Source organism: Argiope bruennichi, chromosome 3 (assembly GCF_947563725.1).
Source record: "Argiope bruennichi chromosome 3, qqArgBrue1.1, whole genome shotgun sequence".
Classification (NCBI taxonomy): Eukaryota; Metazoa; Arthropoda; class Arachnida; order Araneae; family Araneidae; genus Argiope; species Argiope bruennichi.
Window position 1 is genome coordinate 120,296,738 of NC_079153.1, and position 14,414 is coordinate 120,311,151.

General features: G+C 28.1%; 1 protein-coding gene across 5 annotated transcripts in view; it reads right to left on the reverse strand.

Moving 5' to 3' along the window:
• LOC129963610 (longitudinals lacking protein, isoforms H/M/V-like) overlaps positions 1-14,414 on the reverse strand; it is a 160,084-nt gene that overhangs the window by 14,023 nt on the left and 131,647 nt on the right. For 4 of the 5 annotated variants that reach the window (XM_056078081.1, XM_056078080.1, XM_056078078.1 and 1 more), the window contains exon 2: positions 803-938. In XM_056078081.1, coding sequence (XP_055934056.1) covers positions 803-871 — 69 coding nt within the window. In that variant the 5' untranslated portion in view covers positions 872-938. Of the gene's footprint in view, positions 1-802; positions 939-1,029; positions 1,189-14,414 lie in introns of those variants that run through there. The other variant, XM_056078079.1, reaches the window with a different exon arrangement.

Below are 14,414 nucleotides of genomic sequence, written 5' to 3' on the forward strand. Positions count from 1 at the left end.
AATTAATTTTGCTTTTCTAGAACTTACAAACGACATCATAATCATGAGATAACGTATAATTAGATGCTAGAACACATTAGAACTTGAACATTCATGCTTATTCATGTGAATTTATTAGCAGCCTGCTTAAAAGTTTGGAATAACTTCGGACTAAAATAATTCTACTTATTCGAAACCAATTCTTACGATAATACACCAAAACAAAATACTTAATATTAGTCAAAATTTCCAAAACAATTTGCTACAAATTTTACCTACTTAAAACAACATAAATAAGGGAATCACTCAGACTCAAATGAATCCAAAGGCTATGACTATTATTATGTTATAAATCTATTTTTATTCTTAAAAACAAAATTTTCAGTTCGGGATTAACTTCAACATGGAGAAAAATGATCTTCCGTGCTATATAAAAACAAAATATCGAAACTGTAGTTGATCATTGTTTGACGATGATGTATTTTAGTTTTGATAGCATAAATAAAAGAACTAAAATTACAAAAATTCATCAAATGCTAAAAGATTTTTATCATTGCAGTAAGTAAATATCAATATGAAACTACTTATTTCTAACTTTAACTATGACAATGAGCACACAAGAAACTGCTTGCATATTATATGAAAAAAACTGCAATTGATTAGGTCACCTACACATTAAAAACGAAAGTGAACAAAAAAAAAGCACTTATTTTTACAAAAGGAAAATAATATATACAGTCTAATTTTCGAGAAGTATTTTAAAAATGTTTTGTATGTGAGCATTATAATGACCTTTTAATTAAACAAATAAAATAAACCTTACTTGTTGATTCATCATTCGTAACACACAAGAATTAGTTTCCCGCTTTAATGGAGCGCCCTCTACAAACATAGGATAGCTTATGAAAAATCGTAGTATTCGACGAAGGGCCACCTGCGTTGTTTCTGTTGAAATTCAGCTGTTCGGAAGAAAGAAAAAAGATTTTCTGAAATAAATATTAGAGATAAATAACGAAAATTAATATTTATTGCATAATCTTACTTATTCACCGAGTTACGTAATTCTTGTATATTTTGCTGTCAGTGACCACTCTATATGCTATTTTCTCGTGTTCGTTTCAGAAATCAGATATTACTACTAGTACATTTAACATTTTGCCCTTCGGAAAAGTTTTATATAAAAAATAACATGAGCACATTTCTGGAACACTTTTGCAGGACCTTGACTTTCATACCGTTATCAATGTTTTCTTTTTTTGATTGCCATTTTTTTTCAACGGTTCTATTTTATATTAATTTTAAATTGTTTATACAATTAATTAACTTCTGCTGGTTTTTAGTGGCTGCTATGTCTACTCAGGATGGTTTACTTTATTGCTAAATAAATGTAAACATTTCCATTTTTCTTCTCGCCCCTATTTTAGCGGAATCAGCACCTCCTGGTCCATATGCAAAAGTACAAGGGTTCAGTATCTGGTTTTTAATAAGAATTTTTTCAACATTAGTCTTTTTAGTTTTAATTTTTAGAAAGAATGTTTTACAAAAAAAGAACAACTCAGTAGAATCAAAAATAGGGGAAAAAAGATTTTAAAGATCTTAGTTTTTTTTATTGAAATTAAGAAATAAAATAAAATATTAAACAACCTGTAAATTGTGACAAAAATGTCCTTTAAAAACTTTTAATTGAGCTCAAATTTTTTTGTAGCTAGCATTGCTATGACAATCTGCTGCGTTCGTAATTATTTCTGAATAGTTGTTTTGGTTTATAAAACATTGTAAATTTCAGAAATTAGTTACCTTTTTTTTTCTTCGATATTATGCTTGGTCAATATAAATTAGTAAATGCTTAATTTAGTGCATTATTTTGTTAGATATTTAAAAAAAACACATAAAGAAAATTAATATTTCTAACATGTTGCTTTTCAGTGGTAAATAATAAAATACTATGAATTCTAGGAATTTCTTTTACATTTTTCTTTTCACAAATTAAAAATGTAATTCGAATTGCTTTAATATAATTTACTCTTTACTCAGAAAGGGCAAATTTAGGAAGTTTACTCTTCCTTCAGGCTTTGCTTTAGGAAAATTTTATTGACATTTTCTCAGAACGTTTTTGCATTAATTTGAGAATCACACAATTGTTTTCCCCCCTAATAACAAGGAGCATTTTATTTACACAAGCGTGTTGTTCTGAAAATGATATCGATAACTTCTGCATCAACAAATTGCATTAGCTTTTGCCATCATTGTATTATAAAAGCTCATATCAGTTGCAGGAGTAAAAAAAATCGTTTGATTTTATTTATTCAATTTGCTTTAAAATTAAGATAAAATCATAAATATGGTCCGTTTTTATAATAAATATAATTTTTTGAGACTGAATTATTTTTTTAAAATTTATTCTAGGTGCATAACTTTGTGCAAAGTATTTTAAAGCTGGCATCATTTAAAGGAAATGAATATTCCAGAAGAGAAGACGTAACATTTTTGTTTGTTGTTAATAAGCTAAAGAAATTATCTCAAAGCTAAAAGAATTTAAGAGATTTTTTTATAGTAAGGAAAAAGAAATTGTTTTTGCGTATTCAAAGTTTTTTTTAAATAAGAAGACTGAAACACGAGGTAATTTTGAATCTTACCATTTTCTGGAAGTCTGCATTAAACGCATCAGGTAAATTTGATTTTTAAATTATTTTCTTTGACCGAAGTCTGCAGTTTTTGTTTTATTAATTTTTTGAAAGTTTTTAATATTTTTGGTTTATAAGTATTTGATATAAAATTTTTTTGGAATATACATTTTTATGTGAAGATGAATGTTTCACAAAAAAATATTTGAATTCTGCTGAAATTCTGGAAATTCTGTTTTTCGGGTTGCTCTTTTATATAATACGAATTGACGATAATCATTTATGCATATAATATGTATTGTTTCTTTTATTGTTCTCTAAATTCATTCCGATCTTGACTTGCAATAATTAATTAAGTAATAGTTTAAAAAATCTTCAGAATATGTGCGAAAGTCTAATAAGTTAGAAATTCATGCTGGCAATATTATTCAAAAACGATGATCAGTTTAAAAATTTCCAGAAGCTGAGTGCTTTTTAGTGTTTTTGAAGTGCTCTTTAACATTATTATAATTTTTTTCTTGGAATCGGAAGTGTGAGATTATTTTATTTATCCAGTAAGACAGGATATCCATGTATCAGCGTTCCCACCAAGCCGGGGGAAAAAATTCTAGCCAAATCTATCTATTTCATTATTTATTTTTCTAAAGATTGAAACGAATTTGAAAATAATAATTTAGAAGATAAAGAATTTACTTTTGCCTTCCAACTTTCCGAGAAGAATTTAATTAGAGTGAAATTATTAAAAGGTTTATAAAAATTAAAATAAATGACTGTATAAGATACAGGCATCCGAATGCACTCGTATACTAACGATACATTTCTATTTCATTTTCAAACTTTCTTTCACTTTCAAGTTGTTATAAAAATTTTCTCTTGCAATATCCAAAGTCCTTTAACTCTGTTTCCAAAACAATTGAATGAAATATTACTTCGTTTAGATTTATTGAACAAAATCGGCTATTCTGTTTATTTCTTTGCATTAGTCTTTATCCATATTAGATTGGTTTCATTCTAAAAACAACGAATTCTTAGACTCAGCCCCTTTTTGTGATAAAATTTATCTAAAAAAACCCAAGAAATTTCATTTATTTAAAAAAACAAATAAAATTCTTATATAAATTTTCAATATTTTTTCATATCACAATATCTGGTATGGGTGAAAAAAAGTTAAACAGTTTCGTTGCCAAAGGGAGAGAAGAAACTTTGAATTTTTAAACTTCGCATTTATTCCATCCCGGGAGGCATAATTTATGTACAAGCAAGACGCGACGAGTCACGTCCATCCACAGCGCGACACAAGAGCGTAAAGAGAGAAAAAAAAAGTGACAGAAATGTTTTCCCAATAATTATAATAGGGATTTCTTTACACGTGTCGATATAGGCGAAAGAGAAATAGATATCTTTTAAAAGAATTTGTTTAGGTTGGCAGATTTTTATTCTTTCACTCAGAATGTGGGAATTGCCGATTTCAGCAGTTTTACAGCTCGTGTCGCGTTAATTAAATGAAAAAGGTGGACTTGGATCAGGAAATAAGAGAATATTTTAGAATTAAGTTAATATGAGTCTAAAAATTTTAAAATTATTTAGGATTTAATTTAGATTTTAAAATAACGTTACACGCACGCACACACACACACACACATGCCAAGCAGCATTTCTTTTCAAAGTAATTCCAGAATAGTTTAAATATTGTAAATGAAACGTACTTATTCTTTGCCTGTATTGCATGCGATACAAAATGCAATTAAAGAGATTTGGAAAGAAAGCCCTTTTTCATCTCGTTAAAGATCCTTACTCAATTTGATGACTGTTTAAAGAATTTTTATTGAATCACAAATTTTAGGTTAAAAAAATAGTAGTTCTTTTATGATTCTAAACGAAGACAAACACTAATCAAGATAATTAATGCTTTAGGTGGAAACTTCTGATGTTGATGGAAGCCCAGGATTTATGAATATGAAGGAAAATTTAATACCACAATTTGGTATATTTTCGCAAATCTTTATATTTAGGTTGCGTTCATATAAATTAATTTTGATCTTTTCCTAAGAAAGTAAAAAAAATTCCTATTCCTGTAAAGTTGGTTACAACTTATGGGTGATAGTAGTTAAAGAATGATGTATTTACACTTTGGAGCAGAAAAATAAATTATTTCATTAAAAAAATTAAAATTTAACACTACAGTATTAGAAATATGATTTCGTTCATTTATATCGGTATGGTTCATTTTTCATTACCGCTATAAATTTTTTTGATATTATGAGGCAATTTTTAGTAATATCTTTTATAGTATTTTTTCGAATTTTTGAGAATTATTCTAGCTCTTAATTTTTTTAAAATAAATGTAATTAACCGAGATTTTCCAAGTTATTTTTCATACTACCCAGTTGTCTGCCTCCAAGTTCTTTTGATTAAGCTATGGAAAAAAGAAGAAGAGGAAACCTGGAATAATTTCAAACTTTCTTCTTTCTTAAAGATCACAGAATGTTATGTGATAACAAGGTGAAAACTAACTACATTCCCTCTTTCTATTGGTTAAGAATGGCTCCTTCTTTTCTGTTAACCCTTATTCTACAAGAAACTACAGTTCTTTTGAGCTTCGTGAAGATAGATTCTGAAAAAGATCCCTCTTAAATGAGCCGAGGAAAGCATACAGGAGTGTCTTTGTGATCCTAACTGTGTTTCCCTTACCTCATCCTCATATCGGTACTACGCCGCCGAAACGTTCACGCTACAGTGATCACTTGTTTTTGTTATTCGTAATGATTCGTGAGTTGAGAGACGCGATCTGTTATGAAATGCATGCAAGCGTTGTTCCAGCGGTGTTCAATTAGTCTGAAGCACCTAATTTGATAATAACAGTTTTTGAAAACTAGTTACGGCAAGCGACGAACTTAAAAAGGGAGATTTAATTTCTTTTTTTATTGTTAGTAAATATTTATTAAATGTTAACATTTTAACACGCGTTTAGATAATCTCAGATATATATTTGTAAGTAGGATTTCTTTCAATACCACAGTAGAATTATGTTTATGTCCATGAATGATCTACTAGTTTACTAGAGTTTCTTTCTGAATTGGTAAGCATTGTGTATCTGTTTGTTTTGTAGGAGTTAATAAATTAAAATAGCTTTAAATAACACAAATAAATGCGTTATAAGAATCTGTGCCATTAAATTAAAGGAAGTCAATATAAATACATCGCCTAAATGGGGAATCCTTGAAAATTCTTTCCAATTTATGTTTCCACTTACACGTATGCGTTTATATTTAGCGAAAATATTGTAATCGTCCAAAAATTCAACTAAGAGATTTTCTTGAATTTTGACGTTGATATCTTCCTAAGTATATTTTTTCGGAATTATGTCTGTATATCTTTTTCCCCATTTATTTGTATCTGAAAAGAAAATGATATAAAGTGTAATGATCTATATCAGAGGTTGCTAACCTGTGATAATTGTCCGTGAGGATACGCGAACGATTAATTTGGGGTATGAAAGAAATGATTTTGGTTATGGCAGAACAAAAGCAAAGATTAAAAAGAGAAAATTAATGAAATGCAGATTTTACCCTAATCTATTCATCACTTATTTCCTTATGATGCACATGGATATGTAAATGGGATGGTATACTGCAGATGAACAACCAATATAAATTGAAGCAAAGTAACAGCATTATATAACAGTCTTCAGTTTGACTTGTATCATCTGACGATCTATAAAGGTTCCAGCATGCTTAAAGCATTTGACTTTGGGAAGGGACGAAGTCCCCTAGTGTGTGTATATATATATATATATATATATATATATATATATATATATATATATATATATATATATATATATATATATATATATATATATATCCTTGTCCCTAAATTTTATGCAATCTTATTTTTTTCTTGCAACAAGATTTTTTAAAACTGAATAATATGAATTTTGCCGTTTGATGAAGAGTGAAGTGCAAGCAATATCAAAAATGAAATATTACTTATTATTCACTGAAATATACTGAATTTTAAAAAGCGAGCTAAATACTGCAGTCATATGAAGGATATGAAAATAAATAAAATAATTTTTGTTGTTTTAATTTATTTACCAATACAATTAATTTGCTGAGGATTAAAATTTCTAATTGACATTAAAAGATTAAATATATGTGATTGTTTTTCTATACTCTATTCATCAGCTTAAAATTGAAAAGTTCTCTTAAACATTGAAATGTAAGCAAAATATAATGAATACTCTTCAAGTGATTTAAATTTATTAATTCTTAAAATAAGATTAAATTTTCTTGAGAAATTACCTTATTGTAGAATTAGCCAAATAACTGGTTGCATCTTTTTTTAAAGCAGATTTGAATGACATGGGATTCAAAAACTTAACCTATAGCAAAACATCGTCCAATACCTTTTGATAACTTAAAGTGACATATCAACAGATTTGAAAATAATATTAAGTAGAACATTAGATTTGAAGCCTGCTTGAACAACATTATTTCTTCTTTTCTTTCAATTTTCTGATTAATCAGAATGTCTGCATTCAGATTTTGGTTCATGTCACTGGCTATATATTTATCATCTGAATCATGCAAACCAAATTTTTTTTCTTCAGCCTAGTTATAAGATTTTATTGATTCTGCCTCAGTAATGATCCATTTCAAATTTTGAAAATTTAAGATTAATTTAAAATGGAAATAAATGTTTTCTTATTTAAAATGCTGCATTTGAGTTCATTATTTCAAGACAATAATAATATGTAACAAATATGTTTCAGAGAAACATGAAGAACAAATGCTCTATAGCAAGGACAGAAAATACTTTAAAAAAAGCAAATTATTATTATATATTGATAGATATATTATAACCTGCTCTTTGGCATTCTTTTATCTTATTGAGAATGAATCAAGGGAGTTAACTGTTTTTTTTTAATTGGTGACTGATAATTTTTCATTAAGCAGTCTCACCTGAATTATTTTTCATTTTTATTGAAGTATTACATTAAATTCGCTTGTATTAGCAATAATATTTACTGAATAAGATAAAAAAAGCATTTTGTATAATTTTTTCAGCATGTGTTTTTTCCAAGACAGATTATAAAGAATATTAAGTTTTAGAGGTATCATGGACACAAACAAATTTTTTACTATTATTTATATGATAACAGTTATACTTTTTTATTCCAGCTCTTTCAATTATTGATTTAGAATATTTATTATTGATATTTTCAATAATTTTACACTTGGATAATCAGTTAATACTCACTATCTTGTAACGTTCAATGACTAATTTTTAAAGAAAAATAAAGTGTTTAATGATTGAAATATTATTATTTCACATTTTTATGTTGAGGGAATCAAGTAATGAATAATTATAATAATAAAAAAATTAAATGTATTTGATATTTGAAATTGCAATAATTTTAAGGTACAGTTTATTTATGTTGCTTTAATTGTAATATGGGTAATTTAGATTAAAGCAGCACTTCATACAATCGTTGTTTTAAAAGCAAATTTTGGAACGAAAGGATTGAAAAGGATATTTCAAATTTCACTGGTACTACTTATTTAAATAAATATTTGTTTCTTAAAAGTTATCTTAAACCCGATTCTTTTTTTTAAAAATCTTCATTGTTTAATTTCTTTTTTATTCCCTATTTGCTTCTTTAGTTGCACACATTTGATAATAAATGTTCTATACAAAGATTGAAATTCAGTATAACGCTGAAATTCAATGAACGTTTTCGATACATGAAACTTCCCGATCGATACATCGATCTTGGATCCAATTTGTTTATGTGAAAAAGAAAGCAGATTTGCAGCCCCTTTAAATTCACCACTATCATTCACACTCTTCGAAACTTTTTCGCATACTCTCTGATAAAGGCATTATCCCTTCTTCCCGCCATGCAAAAATGTGGACTTTGGGCAAATTCGTGAATGGCACGAGTGCTCAGAATTTTATTTTCAGCGTTCCTCACACATGTATTTTCTTTTTCATAGTAAAGTAATGAAAACCCAATATGCATTTTGGACTCTTTTTTCCCGACCGGCTAAAAATAAAATTTGTTGGAAAAGTGCAATTTTAAAAAGAAAATCATGTACTAAATTTTATTTATCTTTGTTGCGTTTTTTTAGTTATCGAGTTTATATATATGCGAAAGTATCGATAGAGGAGATGAAGGAATACAGGGGCGGCAACACTAGGAAAAAGTCGGGAAACTACCTCCCGTTGGTGAGACACTCCCGTTTCGCCAGTAAAAATATTTATCGTTTCAGAAAAAGTTACAGTTAATATACAGCAAACAATTAAAATAAGTGAAATTGATGTGCCGGTTAGCTGCAGTTAAATTGGTAGAGTGTCGGTCGGATTCAGTTGTCGTCCATCCGGATTGTAGTTTCTTTTGGTAGAATAATTGACTTGGCGGCAAGCGAATCAAATGTCTCGTTTTGCCGATTGTTTTAGGTCGATCAACTAAGAAATCAACACGACCCATGAAAACTTATATGAATTGTTACTTCCATCGCCTGTTTTGATCATTTGTATTTAGAATTATGTAGAAATTATTTTTGAAACAACGAAGAATTTTTTTTTGTGAAATAATATTTTAGGAAGTTATGACGGAAAAACGATAAAATTTTGTTTAACTTTTAATTAATTAAAATTTTAGAAAAATTGCTCCCGAGTTGGACATTCATACCCTTCAACTTACACATGTGTCAAATTTGGTAGCTGTATATCAGAGGATTTTGCCTGCACAGCGCCAACACACACACACATTCATAATTATTATTAACTAACCAACTTAGGCGACTAACCGGTTCACCATTATTAATGCACACTTAAGCTTTTATTTAAATATTTATGTACCTTGGTCTCACAATAGCTTCTTCAACAAAATATTCTTCAATATCCAATTTCTATAGTCACTTCACTCATATTATTATAGAAGCATATAATGTTTTGTTCATTATACTATATATTTTCTCTCTAATTTTCTTCAAGATTCAGATTTGAATTTGAAATGAAAGAGATAAAACTTCAATAAATACGAAAACTTTTTTGTTGAACCAAACATATTTTTTAAAAGTATGACTACAGAAAATAGAATCCTTCAGCACTGTAATCTTTAGTGTACCTCATAATATATTTGCTTTTTACAATTTATTCAATATTTCAAAAATTATTCAATAAAAATTTCTCTGATTCTTCATAAAATTTAGTATTATCTTCAAAAAGATTTAAATACTATAAATAGTATTTTATTTCAATCAATAAAATTACTTATGAATGAACAATTATGAAACAATTATGAATTTTATAGTCTTTCCACCTTATAAATGATATTAAATAAAATGCTGATAATTTACCGTTTCAATACTCTGCGATTAAGTTTGATCGAATTATAAAGCTTAGAATATCATTATTTTAGGACAGTCAACAATTTCATAATTTTAGACATTCAGTCATGGACAATGTTTAAGCGCGCTGATTGGCAAATTTTCTTCAAGACGGTCGATGAAAAGGTAGAGATTTTTTATAGAATGGAGACATTTAAATTTTCATAACAATCTATTTTTATTGCAAAAGGGTGGACATTTTTTTATTTGAAATATTATTGTCTCAAGAATATTTTATAAAATAAGAACACAGAATAAAGGATCTGTATATTAATTTAAAATTCGTAAATCATCAGAACATTTATTGATTCAAACTACATAAAGTATAGTTATTTATTTCATTTGGATCATTTTTATTAGATATATGCGCCAATGAATAAAGTGTTAGAAATTACCTGTTAAACTGTGATTAAAATGGGTATCCTATATATATTAAACTATATGTACATTAAATAAAACTGAATTAGTGAATTAATAATATAGATAATTTAAAAGGTCACAAAAAATTTTCTTGTATTTATTTTTTAGAAAATATCATATTTCATAATTATTTCATTTCATACATACATTTGCGGAAAATTACACTTTTTTAGATTTCATTTCTAGTGACAGTTAAGGTATCTGAACACGTTAAAAAGGTGGATTTTTGCCAAAAATGACATTTTTTTAAAAAAAATTATTGGATAGACCAGTCTTTGAGTTATCCAAAACAGGTTTACTTTTATCTCTACGTTAATTAGAAGGCAAGATATTAATATTTTCGTAATGATCGGTAAACTGGAAGTGGGCATTTAAATAACCGGAAGTACCTATTTAAAGAATCAAAATCATGTTAAAAATTTAGTTTTAAATACGGAGCATTTTTTGCACTGCAAAATACAAAATGTCAATGAGAGTTTCAAAGGTGTTTTGTGGAAATTTGTACCTAAAGATGCCTTTGTTGAGCTCCGAACCCTCAGATTAGTGGCGTTTATGTCTGTGATACTTTTTAATGAAGGTTTTATAGGATTACTGAATGCTCTTAAGGTTATTAAGGTAATGCTCTTTAGGTATCCTAGTGCAAATGTAGTTCGAGCATTTGCTGAGCTCGAAAAAGGCAGAATAAATGAATCTAGGCGGCATTCACTGTCAAACACAAATTGTCAAAAAATAAAATAAAAAGATTTAAAAAGGGAAAATTATTAAAAGTTGAGGAGGAAGAAGGTATAACCTATAAATGGTGAATTTTAAGTATGTACACACATAATTTATTATTAAAACATGTTGGTGAATACTTTAAATGCATTTTTTTCAAAATTGATTTTTACTTATTTTTTGTTCACTTCAAATCAAATAACTCAAAATATAATTATCATATTACTATGAAATTTGGTGAACTTAGTCTTTATATTATTTTCTAGGGAATGAACTAAAAGAATTTAGATTGAATGAATATTTTTTTAATTTACAGCCTATTGTTTGAACAATAAAATCATAAATTTACTAAAAATTTCTTGATAAATTATTAGACTGGTTCTAAAACTTTTATTTATTATTATAAGCATACGATTGTAGTTCATTTCCTAGAGAAAACTGTGTAGTTTATTTTGGTATAAGTTTTGTTCGGATGAGAATAATAGTTTTTGGTGCAGCCAATTTGAAGTTTTTAAAAAATTTGCTTAAATTTATGCTATTTATGCCAATTTTCAAAAAGTTTTAATGTTTCTTTCAAATATTGACATACTATTACTAATTTTGAATAGTCTTAAACCTATAAATATGGTTAAAGTATGTCTACACCATGTTTTTCTAAAAAAGTGCTCCGAACGTGTTCGGATACCTTAACTTAATTTTTAATTGGAGCTTTTATCAATGTGATGGCAACATATTGATAAAGGCTAATTTTCCCCCATGCTTGAGAAATCTGCTCGTGCTGGTTAAATTTTATTTTTATTTTGAATGAAATATATTGTTGAAAAATATAGTTAAATTATTTTTTGAAAATTCAATGAAAATAGAAAAAGTACGGATTAAATTAAGTTATAACATTGTTATCGATAAAAAGATAATTTTTTTACCTTACTTCGCGAAAAAATGCTGAACTTTCGCTTAATTTTTAATTAACAAAGATTCTAATTAAAAATAAAAAAAATCGCTCCACACTCAACACAGTCATTTTTCTTATAAGTACGGATATAGATTAAGATATAGAGAGTCATAAGATATAGAGAAGTATTTACTTACTTCATCAAAAATAAGAGCAGTAACTGTAATTGATACCTTGGTGAACAATCCAAATTTAATACGGGAATTTATTGTATTTATTTCACTTTATACAACGTTCTTTTGATTAAGATAAGTTTAATTTAATTAGTGTAATATATCGCTCAATAGTCAATGCTAAGTTAATAATTAGCATCACTTACTTCAGCTATTATTTTATTTTGTAATCAAATTCAAATAATAATGTGGAAATTTGCTTCCAATATCTGTGTGCTACATGCTATTTGAGATTATGTTACTGATTCGCCATTTTCTATTATTCTTCGCCCTACCATGATATAATTCCTATTTACTGACACTATACAAATACTTAATTATTATAAATAATTATTTATTCTAATTAAATTAACATTATCTAAAATCAAAGTAATTAAATACTTAATCATTTTGATTTTTATTATGATATTAATTAATTGTTGTATGCTATTTTGAAATCTTGAAATTTTATTTGCCCCTCCTCATTTGACATATTTTGTTGTTTGTTTCGTTGATTTTTGGTGGAAAATTTCTACTGTCACATATGCCGATAAATAATTCTACCTCTTGACGGACTAGATTGAAAATTGTTATGGATTTCTATTTTAAATAATAAGTCTGTGCATCAAATGTTATCTATATAGCTATTTATGTTTTATAGTTCTTGTCTTCATTTGTAATAGGGTAACAAGATAGTCATATTTCCTGTGAGTATATTTCGTTCAAAATTTGGTAGAATTTTAAAACTTTTCTGAGAAAATCGTATGGAAAATTTTAGCTAAAAGAATTTTTGAGTTATTGTATTGGCAAGCATAGTTCCACATTTGCTTTTTGGAATCTCAAGAAACATGGGATCTTATCAAATTATTGATTACGTATTTTTTGCCCATCCCAATTTTTTTCTCCTTGTGCATTTCATTTATGAGAAAGTACACATTATTCGAGAACGGAGATGCCTCTTGAGGGCTTAATGTAAAAAGCTAACCTCCCATATAAGTCTGTAGAAAAGTTTGTTCCATTGGGACATTCATAGCAATAATATGATAGCAAATAAAAATTAAAAATAAACTATAATGGAGTTTTAAATCACTAAAGTTATTTTAATGAGTTTTTTTTTACAGAAACCTTTTAGTTGTTGATAATATGTTTTAGCTCGATCTGAAAGGCAATGGATCTTATGACAGGCTGTCAGACCCAAATCTCGGAAACAGTTCTGCTTGATGGATCTGCACTTCCTCGAAACCGAGACCTGTGTGCCGTCTGCACACGTGTTCCAGAAATTTAGTAAGCAGAATCGTGCGGCACTTTCTCCAAAGAATGCACAAAACCGATACCTTTTCTCTGTCCATGTCTGACGACACCGTTTCTAAAAGACCTCCCGGATCCCCAGACAGATTCCAAAATTCTTCGGTTACCGTCAGTGAAAAAACGGACCATTTTTAGAACGAAAGGTGCGAACTGGTGATACTTCACCTAGTTTTTGTTTGCAAGGTCACAACGTTGGAGTCAGGAGTCATATTTCGGTATGGACTTCCTCAAATGTAATGTTGCATGGCAGAACGGCTGCTTCCACACTTGTCGTACGACGTGACCTAATTTCGGTTGAAAACAAAACGAGGCATATATTTTCTTTCAAAAATACTTATTTTCGGTAAAAGAACTTTTTCTTTCCCCGGAAATGAACAATGAGGTTTGCTTTCCGAAAAGTTTCGATGACGACAGTAATGGATGACAATAAGCTACTCGAAACTCGGTGTTGGTTTAGTAGGAACAAAGCCTGAATTTTTCTATTCATGTAAAAACAATTGCCCTTCTTTTGTAAGAACTCGTTACTGTTCAACGATAAAAAGGCACCTAGAAAAGGGTTTTTAAAACACGCATAGAAGTATATTTTCTATTTTCAGCAATTCAAACCTAGGGTGTGTGTCAAATATCGGACCTAATGAGTTTAAAGGAAATTGAATAGTGCGAAAAGAAACCAACAACAATGATCTCTATGTAGGGTCATCATAAGAGCTTGAAAGTCATTAAAATCGTCGCACTTTACTTCACGAACATGAAGTACAAGAAGAAGATCTCTTGGCTTTAAATTTCATTGGAAGAGACAAAAAAAAAAAAAAAAATCAAGAATCATTTACAAATTTGTAATTTTTGATGGAATGTTCTTACATTTTTG